A 24,565-nucleotide genomic window follows, 5' to 3' on the forward strand; every position below is an offset into this window, starting at 1 on the left:
TAGAAAATTAAGAAGAATAAGTTGAAGAGACAAATTGAAAAATACCACACTTGTCGAAAACAGTTTACAAGTCTAATGAGAAATTTCAACGAAAGTACCCGTATGTTATAACATAGTAATCATTTTATTTTGTAACAGATTCGTATTAGAAAAGTCTTTATTAAAGAGGATCTCAGAAAATGTTCAGAATGTTGATTTTATGAGATATAAGAGCTCAATTAGTTCTGTATTTCAATACGAGTAATTATAGGTTGAAAATTCTTTCTTATGATAGAATGGGCGTCGAATTATGTACGAGTTAATATGATAACATGGGTTGCAAGGAGTTCCATAACTTCTCCTATTCAAATCCCATCCTCACCTTCACGTGGTGCAACCTGTTTTTGACAAACGAGGCTCTGGGGATCAAATCACAGCAGTATAACCAGTGGCGTAGTCAGAATTTGTTTCTGGTGGGGGAGGGGGTTGAATTAAAAAAAACCATTATTGAATCTTGCGTACACCACTTTTAACACTTGAATATAATTAATTGATGAACTAGTGGACTTACTCGTGTTAACACGAGTAAGTCCACTAGTTCATCAATTAATAAAAAAAAAAAACAGACTATACGTAACAAAATTTAATGTGAATTCTAGATGTAATAAATTATTATTGCAGTTTGAATGAAAAATAACTTTTCATTGGCCTAACTAAAGCAAACAGAAATCCATTTGCTGCTGAGCTCACATGGAAACAAATGCAGCATAATATATTTTCTCGGCAATAATGCAGTTATGCACATGCACAATGCGTTATCACATCCCAGTACCGTAAAAAATATTTTTTGAGTTTATCTTTCACACCATATATGGCTTATTGTGCTAATATGTAAACATGAGTTGTAGATCTTTCTTCCTGCAGTTCATTTCGTCACGTTCAAAATATAACATTAGTGGTACTTAGTGTATAGTAGAGCATTTGCTTTTCTTGTATAATCATTAGGGAATTAACGTAACTTCATTATAGGCTCAAAGCATTTTAGCGAATTTATTTTAAACAAATGCTCTTTTAGAGATTATATTAAGTATGTACTTTAACGCCTTAATATTTTATAAACAAATGTTCTTTTAGAGTTTTACATAACGTAAGTGTGTGTATTTTAACGTGTTCAGATTTTATAAACATGGACTTTGAAATAATCAAAACTAACAGAGGACAAGCTATGAAAGTTTACAGTGAAACATACCATGAGAAATAGAAACTTTTAAATGTTGGTAAAACAATTTGTCTTATTTAATATATTAAAAAAAAATTTCGTACATCATAGAAAAGAAGGACAATAGGCGATTTATATACAAAACCCTTAAAGTTTATTTGATTTGAAATTAAAGAAAATAATAATTTTGAGATTTATTTATTTTTTCTGAAATTGATCTGTTCAGGCATGCAATTTATAGGAAACTTTGTAAAATGCTTCCTCCTGTCCCTTCTTCAATCGAAGAAGCCTTATAATATGCCTCTGCGGAATATGTAGCTACACAATTGGAGAACAGTTCCTATGTGGACGGCTACAGTAAAGTACCGGTACGTATTGTGTTAATAACTTGTAAAACAAATCTAACTTTTCTCATGAATAATGGGTACATCATTGTTTTGGCTGACTCTACTTTGGATTATGCTCTCAACCATTTCTATCAAATGTTCAACATACATTCGTGTGTTAATGCTTTTAATATTCCTCTGGTTACTTGTTTGTTTTTTTTTTTTTTTTTTTGCCAACTGCTAATATCTAAACATATAACCACATATGGTGCTTCCTGAAGAAATTATGTCTCCAAATATGTAGAAAGTAATTAATCATTTCTAAGATTTTGTTAGATTATGAAACAGCATCACACAATACTCTCAAAATTAATTTTTCCAGTGTTAATATTACAGAGTGTAAATTTCACTTAGGACTGAGTTGGCTTAGGAAAATTAAAGGAAATAGTATATCAAACCAAGGCTCTGGAAAAAAATATCTGACATTTGAAAGTGGTTAAAAACTTTTTTTTTATACATTTTGATTACACAACTTTTAACACTATGTCACTTCGGAATAAAGTTTGTATTGCTTTCACGTGTTAAATACTAGGTTATGGTACTGGTACCTTGTTGACTAGTTTCAGCCTGTGGACTATCCTCAGAACAGGATGGTCTTCGCACCTTCTGATTGCGTTTCCTGTGGGCGTGTGTTTGTGTAGTGTAATGTGGAGTCAAAAAGTGTGTGTTTTCTGAAATTGAGTTGTGTGTTTATTTTTTGGTCTATCCTATTTACTACCACAGAGATATCAGATGCTTTTGCAGAACAATATCAGAGGCTCCTCCTGTCAGTGAATGTTTTGAATTTTCTCATTATATTCTGGAAAACTACCAGTACCGGTATATTGAAACATCAACCTTTTCCCTGAATGATGGACTGAAGCACCAAAATTTCGAACTGTACGAATAACAGACGAAGCAGAATGTTACCACAATAAACTGCAGCATGAATTTTGTAAGATATCCACCTATCTTCATGGTTACCGGTATAGATGTATTAAAATAAAAACATAGTCTACATATAAGGTACTAAAAATGCGAGAAATATAAGTGGAAAGGACAGTATAAAAATCGGAATGGACAAACACGCAAGAACTATTCATCTTGAATCAGTATAGGCCTATAGTTCGAACTAGACATCCTATACAAAGTAGCCTACCTACTTGAGCATAGAAGCTACATTTATTAAGTATGTAAACTAAACTTGAATAATTTGTAAAATGAAACATAAATAGCTTACATTACATGAAAAGATACCTTAACTTGTACTAGGCAAGTTAATGCGTTAAGGAATCCTTGAACTCTGAAGCTTAAGAACTGCTGCTTTAAATCCAATAAAAATGGGCATCAAATAGGCATATATTAAAACAATTTTATCTGTAAACAATCAATTTGATATTTTTCATATCTTATTTTAGCTATCTTAAACCAATTGCTTCTTTTTTAAGTTCTGAAGAGCATTGAGTATGAATGTGTCATTATAAATCTAATTTATCTCTCTCATTGCATGGATATTTAAAAAGATTACTAAGTTACACACAGCTTAAGAAGTTTAATTTTTGCCTCGCATAGAAGCTGCACACATTTTTTTATTTCTTTCTCTTTCTTTCTTTTTTATCTTTTGTAAAACGAATTTTAGATTTAATATGCTTAAATATATTCTGTCTTCAGCCAAGTCAAAGTGCGAACGACACAACAAATCTTTGTCATGAATTTGCATAACAGTTCAGTCTTTTACCTTAAATTTATCAATGCAGGCGAGGTAATCTTCTGGTGTAAACTTGGGAATGGAGACCAAGTGCATTCCGAATACTGCAGTGGGATTTAATATTCCATTGAATCCATAAATGTGGAAGAAAGGTAGTACTGTCAATACTACTTCTTGTGTTGTTTCTGTAAAAATGAGAAATGTAATGCCATTACCACTATAAGAAATTACATGTTTCGTTAGTGCTTATACAGTATTTTATTGTCTCAATTACAGAGGCTATTTGGCATTGGTGAAATGATAGAAAGGTAACAATTAAGCATTGATGGAACGTGTTTAACATGGGTAAACTTAAGTACATGAAGGAAACCTCACTACAGTTTTTGACGTAAATACGTCTCTAAGTTCAGTCCAGTACTAGGGTGCCATCCCACAGAGTCGACTGACACATTTTAAGGAGAGTTTTGTCGCACATATTATTTCTAAACTACATGACGTATTTCAATGAAGGCAACTGCGATCGACAGATTAAAGATCAATGTGCGCAACGTGGCCTTGATTTATAGCAGGTGGTGGAAGGGGGAGGGGGAAGTTGAGATACGAATTGGCAGGTCATGCAGCAGCCAAGGCAATGTAAGGCGAGAATGCGAAGTGATAGAACCTTCGCAATGATGTCAAACGATTCTTAACTAACCAAGCTACGATCGAAATTGAGGAACAATTAGCAGTCAACAAGTTAAATTGGAAAATTTCGCGAGTAAAATTGAGTGAAGAGAGAAAATTCTTTACAATGTCGAGGCATATTTAATGCAAATGAGAGTGGACGTATATATGCAACGGGTAATTCAACATCCCATCCCGAGAGAGATATTCACTCATAAAACTTCGGCTGTGTCTCCCATACAGCCTACCTAATATTTTGTAATCTCAAAGAGATGCTTCAAATATAATTTCAATTTCTTTTGTGGTGCATCACTTAGTAAACCCACTAAGTCTTTATAATCATCTACTTATAAGGATGCATTATTCCGTGCTAATTAAGTAAACACTATAGGAATGGAATTCGTCGTTCATGTGTATTGAACAAGGCACTAGGCATTGCTGCAGTGGAGCTAAAAAAATACAAAACAAAAGAAAAACATACTTACTCTCTGTGGCAGCGAATAACTGGTAAGTCAAAATTTAATTAACGAGGGGCAAGCTCGTATTCAGTGAATTTATAGCTACAAACACTATCATTTCAGCCATAACAGGGAACAAATTTAATGGACCTTCAAATGAACTAAATTCTTCGGCAACATTTGTTAGTATAACATAAGTTTATATTAATAATACTCTTACTTAATGTTTTGTGCGTGAATGCATGGAAAAATCATGGCGAATCTGCTAATATTTAAACTGGAGATAGAAAAAGTTCAGTAATAATTTGATGTAGTTTTTACAGCGTTATAATGGATTATTTAAGAATATTTTAAGGTGTAAGACATAATTTTTAGGTGCATAAGTTTTTTCTTTACTTACTATTACACACTATGTAAAAAATAGTTTTAAATTTGCATATAACAAGTGTTCATCAGTCATGTTGATCCAGCAGTATTTTACATCGGCAAAGCGCTGCTCCGCTCAAGTGATAGTTATTGTTTTAATGACTTTGTTGACTTACTTACTTATTAGAAATAATGGCCATTACATTGGACGATCGAAGAGTTCACCCTCTACTCTCTTAAACATGCGACAGTCCTTTTGAAAATGTTGCGGGATCCTGAAGTTCATTTTGCTGTATTACAATAATCACTTGGATATTTTTCTCTAAATCTTCCAGATAACGTGAATTATTTGGGTCTACTTTTTGTTTAAGGTATCCTACAGGTCTACAAATAAAAGCTACAGGAATTTAGGTCTGGAGATCTAGGAGGCCACAAACTCTTGTGTTGTTGAACATTTCAACTAATGCATGCATAGAATGTATGCAGATTCGCATTATCCTACATAAATATCTATTAATTTGTTCTCCTTCAGCCAGATTAACAAAAAATGAATTTAATATTTGATTTACATAATGTTATAATTTAAGTCTGATTAGTGAACTATATGTTACTAATAGCGATGTATGTAATGGAGGGGGAAAGGAACTGGCCACCTTATCCCATTATCTCCTGGCTTTGTTGCCTCATGAGTGATGCTTTATTGGTGTCACTTAGACGATCCAATCAGTCTTCGGACTGTTGACTAAACATACCAAAAAAAAAAAAACATTATTTTCTGAATTAATGGTACCTAATATTTCATGGGCTAACAGTAATAAATAAGTTCAGTCATATGGTTTGCACTTCATGCACATCACACAGGTTACCAGCTTGCACGACTATAGGCAGTGACCTTGGATTAGATTAGCTTGTTTCCAATCAACCTAACCAGCGGACACCCAATATGAGTTTGAGTGCACACACATTGAAAACGAATTATATATGGATGGTTAGTGGTTCTCAATAATATAATCTTTGAACTACACTATTACAATACCTTAGTGTATCTGTGGTTAGTTATGTTGAAAAAAAATGGATTGTCAAATTAACTCCAATGAAACTTAATAATTTCCGTAAAAATATTTGAATTTCTTACACCAATATCGTAATAATTATTCACTTTTAACTTATATGAGTACCGGTACTGGTACTTCAGCTTTATGTCATAAGTTCATATGTTTTTGAAATGTGTGCATTATATACAAATTTAAAAATATTTTTACATAGTATGTAATACACAGCAATTAAAAAACTGTGCACCTATAAGTTATATACAGTATAACATCTTAAAAATTTCCTAAATTATGCATTATAGAGCTGTAAAAATTGTCACAAATTATGGCCGAAATATGTTGTGCTATTGCATTTGAGAAGCATATTTATAATGTTTTTTTTTTTTTTTATGTGTTCACGTACAAGTCCCCTTAGTCGTGCAAGTTAAGTACTGTAGTAACAATTCTACATTTTATATGAGGAATCGTTGCTTAATTCTAGGGAGGAACAAACAAATGGAATCACTTTCATTTGAATGTCAGAAAAAATTATATACGGTAATTATTTCGAGATCCTTGTAAAGGTGCCCTTTTGTGACGATATTTGCTTTATACGGTTTAATATTTTTGTGTATTACTACTAATGACAAAGAAAAGATCTAAGAAAGTAGAGTGATATTTTTTTAGGAGGTTTATCCTCCAAAATTGTCAAAATTCGTATTAACACAACAAAGTTTATTACCTTCAATACTGTTATGGTTGAATTCTGCAAAATAAAAGCTACAGAGAAGGCTATTGATGATGCATTATAATATGCCACTGTTTGTTTTTGTATAACATATTTATTTTTTTATAAACTATGTTTCAGGAGAAATGGTAAATATTTTAAGAGGTATGAACTATTCCAAATAAAACAGTCCATATAAACATGTGTCCAATTGAAGATCTAAATTGACAAACATCCCAACTCCATTGAAGTAAATTGTTCAGGAGAGCAAGAAAACTACATAGGCTTGCAATATAAGAGTATTGAAATGAATATTTGTATAATTAAAAAACACAGGCTCAGAGTCGGGCTTGGGATATTCTTTTTTTGCAGGATGGTAGCCTATACAAAATACATCAGGTAAAAAGTGAAATTCGGTAAATTTTGAACTTGGGATGTTTTTCAATTCAAGTCTTCAATTTTAATAAGTAGGTTATGGAGATTGGAGATACAGTTGTTTGAATGTTACGCATAAACATTCTTACAAAATGTATAAAGGCGAGACAAATGATTTATTGGTTGGATTTATTGATTGAAAGGTATGACATGCACATAACAGCCGTCAGATGACACATAATCTATTATGAATCTAACATTCTCCGAATGATGGATTGGCCATGGTGGTCAAGTCCATTGGGCACTAAGATCCCTAGATCTTAGTTCTTTAGATTTGTCTCTGGAAATGAATGAAAAGCGGAGTGCAGGCCTACAAAGAAAAAGTAAGCATAAGACACGAATTGATCGCTTGCTTTACGAATAAAAGAACACCAAGACACTTCAAACACATTATCAAGAGAGTTGAAAAGTGCATTGAAGTCGGTGGTGGTATTTTTTAACAATTATATTACTTTGAACTGCTGTAAATTATTGATATAATTTATCAATACGTATAATCAATGTTGTCTTTTCTTCGTACTTCAATCAATCAACAAATGCAATCAGTAAGTCATTCGTCTCTTCTTCATGCAGTTTGTAAGGTTTTTATGCGTAACTTTCAAACAGCTGTATCTTCACACCTATTTAAAACTGGACACACATTTATTATATGAATTTCATACTCGAAATAGTTCATATTATTGTTTCCTAAAATATTTACTACTCCTCCTGAAACACCCTGTATATTTTTTATCAAGATTACTGGAAGATTTCAAAGTTCTTCTGGAAGAGTAGCCGCTGGATTTGATGTCAATGTCAAAATATGTCTCGAAGACACACTGAGATTAAACGAAGGTCATATCAAACCTTATGGGTAGTTTTCCAGACTTCGTGATTCATTCCATACGTTATCTTCTATTATCTTCAAAATAACAAATATGTTTTATTTAAAATAAGTAAATAGTAACATGTTTCATGCACAACTTTGCATATTGTCATGACTGAGCTTCTCAATTATTTCTTGGCAAAGAGTAGGGCCTGTATGCATACCTGTAGTGGGACGATGCAACAGAACATCAGGATGCTGGATTTGTTCCAAGTTGCTGACCAGGTTTCGGTGTGACAGTTTAACACCTTTGGGTAAGCCTGTCGTGCCGCTGGAGTAGGGAAGCAACGCAATTTCATCTGGATGTGCCTTGGGAATATCTGCAGGCAGTGAATCAATAAGCAACTTCTTAAAGGAAAGAAGGGATCCATCAGGTTGATGGTCGTCCATTCCTATCACGATTGTAGTCTTATAGTCTGGTATGGTTGGTGCCACCTGCGTCACAATTGGCAAGAGCTGAGGAATAGTAATGCTGCACCTAACACTTCCATTCACGAACTGTCTTCGAACTTCATCTGAAACAGCAGTTAATTTCAAACGGACTTAGTAAATACACTACTGTTATAACTTTTACATAAAACAATATTACCAGTTTTATTATGCACTAGTTACAACTAACATAAGTTGGTTTTCCACGCTGGAGACACGATCAAATCCTGGAGATTCCAAGTGGAATTTGATTATGTTAGGGAAATGTTCTGGTGGTTCTGCGTGTTTCCTTACCATTATTACACTGTTTTTTCATAATTCACTCCTATCCTCATTACCGGTGCTGTAAGAAATGGGCTGTTACTCCCTCATATTTTTCTTCGAGATCAAGTCTGTGCGATTTCAGTAACGAAAGTTTCAAATGTGGGAGTTCCCAGATATGGCACCACCACCTGAGTAAAAATATAGCTTCTTGATGATGATGATGATGATGATGATGATGATGATGATGATGATGACGACGACGACGTCTGAATCTGCTCGCGTCTTTTAATGGATGATTGCTGCTTACCAAAGCAATTGAGTTATATTACACGATATAGGTATAAATGAGAATTTTAGTGGGTAAAGTGATTGTGAGGCTATATAAATTTTTCTTTGTAGTTTTACTCAGGGTGGGAATGAATGGGGGGGGGTGCGGGGATTTCTCCCCCTGTTGGAAAGTAATCCCCCTCTCATAAATTCATATTACTGTCTTTGCCAGTGATACCGTCTATCCCCCTCGCAAATTATAATTGTTTTAATACGAGTATAGTTATAAAGTATACAGTAAGTAAATAAAATAATATTGAGATATTATCACCAGCAAACTGACAACACTCAAATAACTTAGAAATTTCACATTTTATCCAGTGGTGTGCGGTAGCGTGACATGAAGGGAAGCAGTGCCTGTATGTATGCCATTGCTCGACTGGTCTTCAATACCTGTTGCCTACATATAGTGTTTCCATGGAATCGCTTCCCCAAAAACGTCATCACCGCACGCCGCTGATTTTATCTTAAGTCTGCTCATGGATATAATAATAATAATAATAATAATAATAATAATAATAATAATAATAATAATAATTATTATTATTATTATTATTATTATTATTATTATTATCATCAAGATGCAAGACAAGCAACTCAGTACGACCAAGGGTTGAGCCGTAATAATAATAATAATAATAATAATAATAATAATAATAATAATAATAACAACAATAATCTATACTAATAATAAATCTGTAACCGAAATTTTTCTGGTAATTTTCGATTTTCTAAAAATAATTGGTGTCAACATGTATAATTAATCATCCTGAAACTAAAAATCGCTTTTTTGAAATTTTTGTTTGTCTGTCTGTCTGTCTGTCTGGATCACTGCCTGCTGGATAACATCCTATGGCTGCTTACACTGCCTGCCCAATCAACGCTTATGCACGAGTAGCCGCTAGATGGCAGGTAGTGACTTTGCGTATACTGATAATGTTAATAGTGGTGGGCACTGCCTGCCACCTAGCGGCAAAATAACTTTGATTGAGAAGGCAGTTTACTCAGCTATAGGATGCGATCCAGCAGGCAGTGGTCTGGATGTTTGTTACCTTTCCATGCGATAATGGTTGAACCAATTTATATGAAAATTGGAATATAAATTAAGTTCGTTGTAACTTAGATTATAGGCTATATGACATTCAAAATTATTTATTTAAAAGGGGAGTTGTAAGGAGCCATTAATTAAATAAATCGAAATAGCTCGCTTATTATTGATTTTTATGAAAAATATTACATAACAAAAGTTTATCTAAAAACGATTTCCGATAAGTTTTATTCTATGCAAAATTTTGATAGGACTAATATTACTATGATGTACCGAAGTACATAATATTTCCGTGCAGGAATTCTGCATTACCTTATGGCGAGATATATCCGTTTTAAAATAACAATGATTTTTATATCATGGCAAGGTCAGATTAAAATACGAGTAATAAAGATAAAACAAATGACTCTGCATTTATTTAAGGCGGCCTTGGAGTCCTTGGACAACAATCGGATTAATATACGGATGAAACATGTTTTAAATAATATAGGGCAGTACAACACATTTCAAATGGTATCGTTTGGTGACAAAACCTTCTTCCAGCTGAGGGTAAACAACCTTCAGTTCTTACAAATATATTCTATTTCAGACGCTGTTAGGTCTAACATAATACCAAGCTTAAAAGTAGAATTAATCGAACAACTCCATAACCTATTGCATGGTAATAACAGTTACATTCATAGTTCTAAATACAACTTTGAAAGTAATTAAGGAACAAATGATTTATAATTTATAATAAATTAATTATTAACTAACAATAACAAAGCTGTATTTGGAAATATAACAGATTTAAGTCAATGATATTTTATTTTCCATGATGAATCTTTCGTACATTACTTTTAACACTTGAATATAAATAATTGTCCATGTTGAATCTTTCGTACACTACTTTTAACACTTGAATATAAATAATTGATTAAATGGCGATCTTACTCGTGTTAATTATGTAAGCATGTGCGGCTTACAGCTGTTTCGGTGCTATTCGATACCATCCTCAGAGCCTACTAGATCTCAACTTCGCTGCCTGTTGTGTGGGTGCGTTCGTGTGATGAAGAGTTGTGTCAAATAGTGTGTGTGTCCTGAAATTGATCTGTGTGTTGAGAATTTGATTAGGGTGTGTTTTAGTGTGTCTGTATATTTCATATTGTTCTAGTGTGTTGAGTTTTTGGTTTTTGGGTTGTATGTGTAGAATTTTCATGTCTGTATTTATGTTATTGTATGTGTGGTAAGCATTAGTTATGTGTTCGGCATAATATGTAGATGTATTGTGTCCTCTGGTTATTTATTTATAACAGGTGCAGCAAAGCGCAGGGATACGGCTAATAATAATAATAATAATAATAATAATAATAATAATAATAATAATAATAATAATAATAATAATAATAATAATAATAATATGTATGGTATTCTCTATCTAGGATTCTAACCCTCCTCATCAAAAATCCTAATTCGCACCTTGATGCATTGGTGCATCATTACGTTGTGGTCTCTAAATAATAATGTTTTGAAAAAGTCGACAGGGGCATAACTTTACTATGCTGCATATTTTTACATAGAACTACGTGTGAGTGTTATCATTATCGCCTGTAGGCAGGTGCACAGCTTTATTATGCTGCATATTTTCAAGTGGAAGGGAACGTGGAACAAGGAGAATAAGGGGAATGCAGAGAGAACCGGGGGAATTCAAGGAGTATAGGAAGGATGAAAGGAGTATAAGGGAAACACAATAAGAACAATAGGAATACATGGAGAACAAAGGACATACAAAGAAAAAGGGAAATACAAGGAGCACAACGGAAATAAAAAATAACAGGGAAATACAAGGAATACAAGGGAATGCGAGACGAACAAAAGGAATGCAAAGAGAACAAGAGGAATGCAAGAAGAAGGGGAATATAAGAGAATACAAGGAGAATAAAGGGCATACAAGGAGAATATGAGTACAAGGAAAATGCAAGAAGAACAAAGGAATACAAGGAGAACAAGGGGAATACAAAGAGGACTAGAAAGCCTACCGGTACAAGCAAAACAAGGGTAATACAAGAAGAAAAAGGGGAATATAAGGAGAAGATGAGGAATACAAGGAGAACAAGGAGAACAAGAAAAATACAAGGAGAACATGGGAAATACAAAGAGAAAAGAAGACAAGAACAACAAGGGAGGGTTGCATTTTTATGGAACAGTTAATTCCATAGTTAGGTACCCTCTCTCATACCTAGTGAGGAGGAATGCGTAGTTCTACGCTAAGAAATGATTGCACTAAGTACCATACAAAACATAGCTTCACTTTTTCCCAGCAATGCTAAACAATATTGTCAACCACTCGAACTTAATACAAGGTTTAATTGCGTTTTCGTGTGTATGTAAACGCAAAATATCTCCTAGCCTGGCCTACGTCACAAAGAAAGAAGGACGAGATAAAGAGAAACAAACAAATAATGCTTTAGTACGGATTGTTATACGTGTATGTTAAAACTGAAAAAAATAGACTACTCACAGCTCTAAATGTTGCTCCTCTATTACAGTGAAGTAATTGAATCAGATAGGCCTATGGCTTAAAAGAGAAAATATTTTTAATTTCAGTAGTGTGAAGGATTTGTTTCCATACTGATAATATCGCCACACCTGTCCCTTCCTCTCTCAAGTCTGCTTCCAGGAATCGAAGTCGTTATCGTAACGGTCGTCAGGCTCGGAGATATTCTGTGACCACTGTTTTCTATTTTTAAGGAGGTTCATTGCGTGCTGTAAAGGACTCACCTGCTGTGTAAAGAGGATTCGCAAACGTTACGATGATGCCTGCCTCAATGGCTCCGTGGATTGCAATTAAGTACTCGGGTATGTTAGGTAGCAGCAGCCCCACAACGTCACCTCGCTTTAGGCCGCACTCCCCAAGCAGCGCGTTAGCGAAGCGACGGGATAGAGCGCGTGCCTCTCCATAGGTGTAAGTGCGTCCACTTGTACCACACGTCTGTAAGTCAAGTGCATCACAGATTTGAATGGGTCATATACTAAAACTATGATCAGAATTTATAACAAACAATATTGTTATGGGTAGAATTTACCTTTGGGGAGGCCGAGACGTAGATGGGAGGATAATATTAAAATGGATTTGAGGGAGGTGGGATATGATGATAGAGACTGGATTAATCTTGCACAGGATAGGGACCGATGGCGGGCTTATGTGAGGGCGGCAATGAACCTTCGGGTTCCTTAAAAGCCATTTGTAAGTAAGTAAGAATCTACACTGAAGACGAAACGGACCAACTTCTGACCTCGATTTGTTATTGGATTATGATATGTTCTTGATGATGATGATGAAGATGATGATGATGATGATGATGATGGTTATGGTGAACATTATTATACTTACAGATTGCCCCTATTTCCTTTTACTTTAAGATGGATTAGTTTCTAGGTTTTACGTTGGTGTAGTAATGGATAACACGTCCGCCTTTAATTCGGGAGGTCCGCGGTTCAATCCCAAGGATCGGTTACCCTGATTTGAGATTTTCGTGGTTTTCCAAGTCTCTCAGGTGGCTGCTGGGATAGTAGGTCTACCAGTTACAAGGGCCACTACACACTTCCTTCCCAATCCTACATTCTGTCATGATCATAACATAATTTTATTGCTTCTCCTCACCTTCGGCGACAGGTCAGAGAAGTATCGCAAGTATCTGATTGGGCTGCCCTCTACTGAGAGGAAAGAACATTAGAGGCAAACCGCAGAACCGCCTAAAAAAAGGGGAGGTTGGCCTCCTAAATTTATATACTAGGGCAGCGGTCATCAAAACACTGCACGCTCGGGCTAGCGTCTCTTATCCGCAGACAAGATACTGTCCTAGCGTGCAATCGTCGCTGCTGGCGGGTATGCTGTCTCTCTATCCCTTGTGCACGACGGACCAAAGTTCCTTACCCTCCATGCACTCTACCCATTTCAGCGAGTGCTGACGACCACTGTACTAGGGCAAAATGACATACCACAATAATTATCAAGAGAAATGTCTTGATAGTGCCTTCAAATTTCCCACCACTACGTTTGTGATGTTGTATAACCTACTGCAGGTGAGAGGCGCGAAGTCAGTGTTGTTGTAGTTATGACTGCATTTTATGAGCTTCTGTCAAGAAGATATCACTAAGTATTTCCAGCCTGTTCTAGTTTTGTGCTTGTCATAAACTGAGAAAGCCATATATTGTCCACAAACGTGGAAGGTGAGTAATGATTCTGTATATTTAGTGTTATTGTAGTAAATATTATTTTTGGTTATGAGTAAAAAAATATGATTGACACATCAGAGCAAAGTGACACAATTGCTATGCCATTTTGCCTTGACCCCAGTGGCGTATACTGGTTAAAGGGTTTGGGCTACCACTGACCCTATTATTACACAAAATATATTTTAAAATACCTATAATAAAATTCCTTACATATTTATGTGAATTCCAGACGTCTTGATTGGGACGAAAATACGTTGATGACTTCGTCCTAGAAATTACAGTTGGGCCACTTGCAAAGTTTCTGTAGAAATGACTTTTCAATGGATATTAGTGCCAAGCCGGATAAACGTTCTTGTGTATGAGTTGATCTACAGTAGGATTTTATTCTCTTCAACGCAGAAAATGTTCTTTCTACCGATGCTGACGTAGCTGGTATTGTCACAATAATTAATGTTGCCAATTTAAGGACTTCAGGAATAACTTGGTTCAGCTGGTTTTCATATATGGCAGATAATATTTCATGGATAGGTTTGTTCGAAAAATCAAAGACTTCTGCTGAATATATTACACTTAATTCATTTTTCAAACGTACTTGATCAAAGTGACTGTTATAGGACTGAAATAATTTGTTTAGTGCCTCATTCGGGAAGTTTTCTCTATAAGCAGAAAATTTTTGAGAATCTAGAAGATGTATGAACTGAAGCTTTCCATAATCAGAAAATCTGTCAGTAATTTCCATGTGCATACGATCTAGTATGCTGTAGTACAGCTGCCTGTATTTCAATTCATCATCTCCTTTTCTTCGCTTTAATGGTGGTTCCATTGTATTGGCTGAAGAATTTTCATTTTCCATATTACTCCATATGGACGGAAACCCACTACGTCTGAACTCGGATATAGTATTTTTTTTTTAACTTTGATACCTCTTGCAAGTAGTATGCTATGTCTAGACTTTTTGTCGGAAGAATATTGTAGAGCACATCTGTATGTGCGAACACTCTAGCATAGACTTCAAGAAGAAATATATTCTGAAACTGTGTGAAAAAATTCAAATATCCTTGAGCCTGCACATTTACAGCATCATCCCAGTTTTCTTCAGAGTCATTACAAATGATATTTTTAAAGAAAGCAGTCCGTTTTTCTCTGTATTCCCTTACTGTATTTACAATTTATTTTTTTTATTTTAGTTGGTTATTTAACGACGCTGTATCAACTACTAGGTTATTTAGCGTCGATGAGATTGGTGATAGCGAGATGATACTTGGCGAGATGAGGCCGAGGATTCGCCACAGACTACCTTGCATTTACATTACGGTTGGGGAAAACCTCCGAAAAAACCCAACCAGGTAATCAGCCCAAGCGGGGATCGAACCCGCACCCGAACGCAACTTCAGACCGGCAGGCAAGCGCCTTAACCGACTGAGCCACGCCGGTGGCTCTATATTTACAAGCCGAGATGTAAAATTCAATCTAGTTGGTGCTACTTTTGGGAGTTTCTTGTTCATAAATTCCTTGAGTTTTCTGATCTTTTAGGAGATGATGAGAAAAATGCATCTAAACCCGACAGTGTTTTGAAAAAAATGCGGCATTCTGGAATGGATGAAGTAGTTTGTTGCAAAACTAAATTGAGAACATGGCTGTAACAATGGACAAATAGTGCTTGAGGATACTTTTCTTGAACTTTTGTTTTTAAGCCATTAATATTTCCCGCCATAACTGAAGCACCATCGTATGTCTGTGCAATTAACTTATTGCCGACATTGTATTCTGCTATAACACCTTCCACATGCTGAAACAAGCAGCAGCAGTTTTGTCCGAACTGACATTTGTGAATCCTATAAACCGTTCTTGAACATTGGCAGTACTGTCGACGTATCTTAAAACAGTGGACAATTGACTCTGATTAGACCAGTAACTTGTTTCATCAACAACAATGGCCACAAAAGGTTTTATGTTCTTTATCATAACCCCACTTATAGCAAATATTAAGTCATTCTGAATTGCGAGAGAAGTACCACGAAATACTGTTGCACTCTCAAGATGATTGGCCATTAAATGGTCAAATTCACTTAAGGAACTTAAATATTCAATATAATTTCCTATATTGTCTGATTCCACACTCTCGTTATGACCCCGAAAAGCCAATTCTTGTTTTCCTAGAAAGCAGACTGCGTTAATAAGATGCAGTAAAATCTCCCGATTTTTTTTTGGTTGATGTGTAGAGCTTTTCGCTTATCTAGCTGTAAATCAATTCTTGTCTTCCCAAAGTTTGCAAAGTTCATGCCATTACAAATATGAGCTTTTGATTTGTCGTATTCTAGGACTGCCGTTCGAAGGGAGTTCATATTAGAAAACCCCTCTTTTGACCACACATTAGTTTCGCGGCTAAATAACAAACATGGCCAGCAAAATAGTTTAGACAGTTTAGAAGTACCACACAACCAATTCCACTTACCATATGATGTTGAAGTGAAATGGCGTGTGTACTCACGCTGTTTTTCTTTTACGTCCATGGACAAATTTAACTCAGGAGTTGGTCTTTCCATTTTCACAATTTCAACTTTCTCGTTGTTATGTACGACGGTTAAAAGGCACTTTTAATAAACCTTCTATTACACAGTCATTTTCAACACAAACCTCTCCAGAAACTTGTTCTGCCATATTTTTCACAATATCACTTAATTGGGAAATTAAAAACTTAATAATTCACAATTAATATAACTCTTAGACACTCGAACAAATCACAGATTTAAAATAATGCACTGCAAGAACACAATCACATTCAATTGCTAGCGTACTAAGCGTATTGCTGCTTCGCGCCTGCGAAGAAACCGATCACGAGAGCGGCAACTCGCCCGGCCTCCAGTGCACGATGGAAACAAACGTAAGGGAGCGGGAGGGACGGGCAGTTGTGCGAAGGACAGCGTGAGCGAAACGGTCACAGGCTACCTCACGTAGCAAGCGGTTTCTCCAGCGATGCCGCCTTGACAACTTGTTTCTTTTCGAGAGCAGAGAGCGCATATAAATCTAACAATTACTTTAATTTTAATTACTATGGTAAAACTAATAATACAAAATTATTACATTATGTTATATTATAAACTTTTTTTTTTGTAATTTCCTTGGGCTACCGCCGGTAGCACCGGTAGTCCGCAAAATACGTCCCTGCTTGACCCAGTAGGCCTAATAATTAAAACCATGATACAAATAATGGGAATAAAAATAGCATAATAATAATAATAATAATAATAATAATAATGATAATAATAATAATAATAAGAATAATAATAATAATAATAATTTACACGTGAAAATGTATTTCCTGACAACAGTTAAACCATTTTTCTATGTTTACCTTGTTTTGATGTCTTACAGATTTAATTTTGATCTATGGTAGGTCTATTTAAAATGATACTTAACTGTGTTTATTCTGTAATTACAGTATGTCTATGTCACATTATGTGTTATTTTAGAAAATGTTACTTGTCTTTCTTTGTAAAGTATAATTTATAGGTAAGCTTAAAATTTTGAGAGAAATAAACGTTGGTGTGTCACTTTTCCCAGACTGTTAGTTCAAATCAAAATGACACACTGTCACTATTCTCAATTTTATATAATTTATAATTAATAGTCTAATTCTGAATGTTTTGGACCATGGATTGCAGATTACATAAAAAATAACAAACCCCTGAAGAAGTTTTATTTAATATATCTTAAAATAAGCTACATATCACTGCTTAAAGTTATGGTATGTCATTTTGAGCCAACCTCCCACGCGACATCTTGTGTGAAAATACGTTCACATTCTGTATATTTGGGCTCCAATCGCAATTGACTTCAAATGTCATCATACACATAATCGTAGATTGATTACAACGAGGTTACAACGTCCGTAGATATTCCTTATAATAGTTATGCAGTCAAATGTCCAATGCAATGCAATATAGGCAAGGGCAGGTTAAACTAGCTGAATTTATTTGCTCCCTCTGGATGAAGGAGAAATCTCAATTTCTCTCAAAGGTCTGAATTCGGATATATATATTTTTTTGGCTCTCACGGACGGTACTACTGTGTCACAGCAGGAGCAAAAATTGACATATTTATTTGTTATTAAATTTTAATGTAAATATTATCAGAAGCTGGTTTGTTATAAGAAAGCAAGTGCCTTCTGTAGTTTGACGGATACGCTATGGCAAAGCAAATTATGTATTATGTCTTCTCTAATTAACGGGCAGGTTTTACACAAATTGTGTTTCGGGCGTATCAGTTTTTACCAGTTGTCAAATAGACCGACTTTTTAATTTCCTAGCGATTTATTTCTCAGAGTTTGAGAGTAACGTCATTCTGCGAAAGTCGTTACAGATTGCATTTACTACACTTGTTATCCCAGGAATAATATCTGAACAAGGTCGCACTGCTGGGCCATAGTGCTCCCTCCGTTAAACTCAATTAAAAAATAACCACATAGTTGATAAAGCGTCGTAAAATAAACCACTTGAGGGAATTAGGATGTAGCGACGTATTAAACGTACTGTTTTACTTTCTTTTATGAACAACAATTTATAGAAGTAAAAGATACGTTAGTGCAATTTTAACATGATTTGTACAGCGGGATACTGAAATCAAAATCTGTCTCCAGTTTTTATTCTCAACTCCTCTCACTATTTTTGTCTGTGTGTCTCCGCCACAGACTGAAACACTGTCAGTCGGCATGCTGCTGTTTGATGTGTCAGGTGAGTACTAATGTTTCACGTCTTGTTTTGTAAATTATATTAACTTACTCAAAGATAAATTATATTTTAAGTATTTTATTTTGAATGTGTATACTGTACCTCATGCTTTATACTGTACAACGTGACGGATTTATGAATGTTGAACGTACTGTAAGTGACATAAAACAATTAGTATTTGTTTTAGTCATTTGTTTTCTGAGTTAAACTGTTACTTTTATCAAACGAAGTAAAGCACAACCACTGTTAATTATTGTAAATTGACGGATAAAAGCACGTGACTTTGTATCAAGCATGTCAATGACTTGATAAACGGTATTCTTTACACATTTATGTATTAACACAGATTTTTTTATTTTCCTTCTACTCAGCTCTTTACTTAAATAATTTTGTATGTTGATGATTTTTCCTCAGATTTTTAAAGTTGCATTTTTCTAAACTATTGTTAATAGTTTCTGTCACTGAATATCTCTCTGATCTAGTCAAAGAGACGGAGTTGATATTACCGTTAAATATGGAAAAATAAAAACGTGAAAACTATTTGACTTGCAGCTTATATGATAGGTTTTACATCTTTGTTAATCAGTACCCTTCAACATAAAATAAAATTTAAGCATGAAAATAATATTTGTTTTTATTAAATTAGTTACATCCAAAAAGATCTATCTACATATTTGATAATCCATCTCTTATTGAAAAATACTTTATTGTACAAGCTTCAGCATCATATGGAATTGGTCTTCGACATATAGGGTAGAGAGGGGTAAATCAGATAGCGAGGCTATAAGGACAATGTTAAGGGTTTGCGCATGCTCTGTGTGTCTACCGACGACGCTATATTGTCGTTTTCAGCTTCAAAGTGAATGAAAATGTGTTGTTAACATTTATGGTTAGTTTGATGAGAATTGTCCTATCCTGAGACAAGCAACACGAGTTATTCTATCGGACGGTAAGTAACAGACATCTCTATATATGCAGCATGTAATATTGTGGTCGGTGAACGTAAGCTTCATTTGCCTTCAAATACTAAATAACATATCTCTTTTATCTGTGATCGTGTCCGTGGTATGCAACAGTCCATCAGACTGAATGGTGGCGCTATATCTTGCATTCTTGTTTGTTTACTTGTTTGCTCTGTACAACATCAAGCTTTTTCTGAGTTTGAAAATTTTTGTTAACCTATCCGATTTACCCCTCTGTACCCTACAAACAATTTCTACATAGCATATACCTTATACCCTGATCTGGGCTTATACGCAGGACAACCGCCAGGCTACCACTGCTTCTATGATTTAATGGCTACGCCCTGATCTTCTCGGAGCTCATCAAAAGCACACATAGGATCCTTTTTACTAATTAAAAACGCACATAATCCAAAGTCGCGACTATGTTAAAAGTGCACACGAATTTCCTTTCCCACTTGTACAGACTCAGAACTGTCTATTCCTTACGTATGTATAAACGAATAGTAAAGTTAGCAATAGGTGTGGTTAAAAATTGGTACGCGCTCTTGTGATATAGTTAGTTAAAATTAGTTTAAATTGCGTTATGAGCGTCAACTTTTTGGTAACTGATCTTCTCTAAAAATTGCAATCTGGTAAGCTCACTTCTATTTACTTTTTCTAAAAATTTCTAATGTAGGCATGTGTTTTCTCCTGCTTTGTTTTGCGCTGTTTCTTGCTGGCACCTCGAATTTTCTGTTTGACCTTTATGAAGACATCTATGGCTAAGTGGAGTGATGGATGTGACTTATAAAAATTATCTTTAAAATATTTATGAAAAACTGCTACGTTAATTGTGCGTGTAATATCAGAAGTAGGAAATGCTCACAGTGCAGGTGGAAAGGTATTTCTTCGGCCACGCAAGTTTATAGAATATAGTCACAGAAACTGCTAACTCTGCCCATTTCTGGCGCAACACTAATAAGATGTACAAAGGCTTCATCAATTTCATCTGAAAAGTTGGCTCGAGCCTCTTAATGTAGTGCGCTTTCAAAAACATCTAAAACTTTCGAAACAGTGCGCTTTCAAAACCATGTAAAATTTTCGAAATATCGACCTTGTGCGTTTTTGATGCGTACTCGATCTTCCATCTAGGCGGCCTGGGTTCGATCCTCGGCCAGGTCTCAATGGAATTTGTGGTGGACAAAGTAGACTTTGCAGAGGAATTTTCTCGGGGTACTCCGTTTCCCTTCGTCTTATCAAGCTACTCGTGTGCGGATGAGACCTGGCACTATCAGGGACTGAGGCAGGATGACTCACCTGTCAGCCAACGATAAATGGAAGGACTTGGGGCTCCAGGCACCTGGGCTTATCAGGCTACTCGTCCGTAAAATGTCTCTATCAGGGGTGGAGACACGATGGCCCACCTGTCAGCATCGTATTCACGAATATCACCCAGGTTATCTCTCGGACTTTAGACTATCATCGCATAAACAGAGTGGATGGTAACCTCTGCACTAAAATTTAAGAGCTGATTCTACATGTTAAATATAACAAAGCTTCAGTTACACTTTTCCTTCGATGAACCACCGTTAAGTAGAAAAAAAATAGTATTTGCCCAATAGTATCTGCAGTGCTCCATTGCGGTAGCGGCCCAAGACATGGTTGAATGCTATACAAGCAGATAGATAAAAATAATATGAGCAGTTAATATCTTGAATTTTTTTTTTTTTTTTTGCAAATTAAACTGTTTAGCCATGAATTTAAAATGAATAATAGCGAAAATAGTTGAAATAAATCTTGCAACGCAGTGCACGTCGCGTGTTAAGGCCAACAGACTGAGGGAGAGGTAAGGAGTGCAGGGCTGCAGGCCGTGTTTGCTTAAAGTTACTGCAGCAGCCGTAATGTTGCCAAATACTTCATAAAAACGTAACGATTTCCTCTAAAACGGTGAATGTTAGAGAAAAAACTTATTTAGATTTTTAAAATCTCTCCTCACGATCTATTACCAGTTTCATTTTGGTGCAGAGTTTATCATCGACCTTGTACAGGGATATCATTTTATTTTTACTAACATTTTTAATATTAATCTGGCTATACCTTTAGAGAACAGGAAACACAGTTTTATACCCCCTTCCACGACTGTAGTTCGATGATACTGGCGTAAAACACAAACAAATCACTCTACTAGGTATAGGAGGGAAGGAAAGTAGTTCATCCATTTACGTAAACTAGGAAATATCGCGATTTTGAATTTGATAATTTTCATTAGGTTTTGTTTAATCAAAATACAGTAGGTACTGTATTAAGAATAAGTGTTTTTACTCACGAACTGAGTTATCCATGCGAACGTATTCATTATGCAGTGTATATTATACTGCCTACAGCACATTAGCGTACAATATAGAGAAAGAAGTTAAATTGAAAAATAATCATAATATGAATATTTAAACACATTTTTAAAAATGGTGGCCGTTCATTTCGATACAGGCTTCAGTTCTTTTGTGCATATTACCGCACTATAGACTATTGCATCTAATTCCAATTGCCAGTTTCGTCCTTCGTACTAGTAACTCATGTTGAAATAATTCTGTACCTAGTCTATAAATGAGTACCTTACGTACTGTAAATTCAATCTTCACTTCTGCCCGACCCGCACAGATAAAATTACTCAGACATGCTATCTACTGTCCGTCCAAGTGGTTATGCCGCAGGATCGTAGAAAGGGGGGAAATCACGTGACAGTTAATTACTTAACGAGGCCCTTTTATTTAAATTATTTTAAACAGTTGTATAATATTACGTAAACGTCCAATTCCTAACAGAAATTAATGTTTTCAGAAAAGAGCTAAGACAGCCCTTCTTTTACAGAGGGGCGAACAGAAGCAGGTGGGGGAAATCGGGATGCGACGTAGGCAAACGGACGACAGTACCTGTGCGAAAATATGATTCATTATTGAAAACTCTTTTGTCACTGGAAAACGCGAACATATTTCTGGAACGTACTATACTCACTAACTCAGTGCTGTTTACTATATGCGGCCTTGATTCTGAATGGAGGACAGTTGGAACTTCATTAGTAGAAGGGGTGGGAGTGAAGTACATTCAAAAACTCAGGTACAATAAAAATTGAAGTAAAAATAAAATGATGTCCCTGTATAAGGCGCACAATGGATCAAAGCATAGACAATGGACAACGGACCGATGGTCCGTTCACAGCCACTGTCAAGCCAAAGCCTAGAGCCAGGCTACCTACCAAAAGAACATGTGGTATGTGGTAGCAGCAACCAACGCTAAAGTTTTCTCTCACTCGACCTTAGGCGACGACTTTTAGCCGTTTCGAATTTGTTACTAATTTCGTCTTCAGATAAAAAGGACAGTGATAAAATGGAGCGGTTAAATTGGCTAAATCTAACGACTGAGCGAAAAGAGAATTAAAAAAAGAAAGGTATCCATACTATAGGCCATGGAGGCCCACTGGGTAGCGAGAGGTGAAGGCTCCCACCTTTTCTAGACAGTCGGCATTGGTAACAGTAGGGAAGATAGTTTTACATGCTTGCTAAGAAAAACCCCTGGTGCTCATTTCTATTAGAGGCTGGGTAAACCCAAGAGGTCCACTGCTGTGGAGTAACGGTTAGCACGCCTGACTGTGGAACGAGCAGACCCGGGTTCAGTTCCTGGTTGGGACAAGTTACCTGGGTTTTCCTCAACCCATTAAGAGCAAATGCTGGGTAACTTTCGGCACTGGACCTTTGACTCATTTCGCCGGCATTATCACCTTCATATCATTCAGACGGTAGATAACTACAACAGTTTATAAAGCGTCGTAAAATAACCCACAAAAAATCCATAGTTATAGTGCGGTCGGAAGGATTAGGTCAATGGAGAAAATCTGTGAGCACATTGGGAATCGAAGCCGTGACTTTCCAACTTAGAGCGCATCGCCTTAATCGCCGCGCTAACTCGCGCATCCATTTGCCTTTAAAAGCGATTTTGCTCTACCATGTTTTTGTATACACCACATTTTTGGATTTAATGCTCTAATCTCGTTCCAACATTGCTCTAACGCAGGCATGTCAATTGATGCCCACAGGAGCAAGCGCGCGCTTTATAGCCCAGGAGAGCCTGAGCGCTTTACAGCGGAAAGGAAAGAGACAGACGAAAGAGGTGGTATATGCCGCTTGGTCGACCTATATTCAGGGATGGCCAGCACTGATTCAATAGATAAAGGGAAGAGAACTTATTAAAACTGTATCCATGTTAATTTTTAGATTTGCCTGAGAAGTATAAGTGCATTATAAGAATGTAAGTTTTAATTTTAATGCTCATTTTTCACAAGTTTGATTTTTTTTTCAAAAGAAATATTTTCTCAACTTTTCGTATAGAAAAGTGAAATTTTCAGGTATAGGCCTATTTATTTAGTAGCCTTACAGAATGTTTTCGTAAATCTAATATACCGTATATACGTATTACTGAAGATAGTGTATTGAAAATTTTGAAAATATTCGCATGGAAATTGTTTGTAAGGAAATGAATTAACAAAGCAACTACTGCTACATCATAAGCAAAAGATACGTGCCCATGTGTTGTAAAAATGTCAGCTCTATAGCTTCAGCAGATTTCGAGAAAATAATTTAATAATCTGATGATAGGAAGTTGCTCACAAACACCACCTTAAAAGCATAATGCGATAAGAGTTTTGTTATGTAATATTAGTTACACTTAAAACAGATACAGTACCTAGGTAACTTTGCTTTGTACTGTAATATTGTTTTGATTAGTTTATTGATTA

The 24,565-nt window shown here is 35.5% G+C and overlaps 1 protein-coding gene across 1 annotated transcript in view; it reads right to left on the reverse strand.

The window, feature by feature from the left end:
• The window catches only part of LOC138703334 (uncharacterized), a 179,296-nt gene that overhangs the window by 49,544 nt on the left and 105,187 nt on the right, over positions 1-24,565 (reverse strand). Inside the window, exons 2-4 of the mRNA XM_069831132.1 lie at positions 12,645-12,855; positions 7,981-8,331; positions 3,302-3,456 (exon numbers count right to left, since the gene is read on the reverse strand). Coding sequence (XP_069687233.1) covers positions 3,302-3,456; positions 7,981-8,331; positions 12,645-12,855 — 717 coding nt within the window. The remainder of the gene's footprint in view (positions 1-3,301; positions 3,457-7,980; positions 8,332-12,644; positions 12,856-24,565) is intronic.

This window comes from Periplaneta americana, chromosome 7 (assembly GCF_040183065.1).
Source record: "Periplaneta americana isolate PAMFEO1 chromosome 7, P.americana_PAMFEO1_priV1, whole genome shotgun sequence".
NCBI classification, from domain to species: Eukaryota; Metazoa; Arthropoda; class Insecta; order Blattodea; family Blattidae; genus Periplaneta; species Periplaneta americana.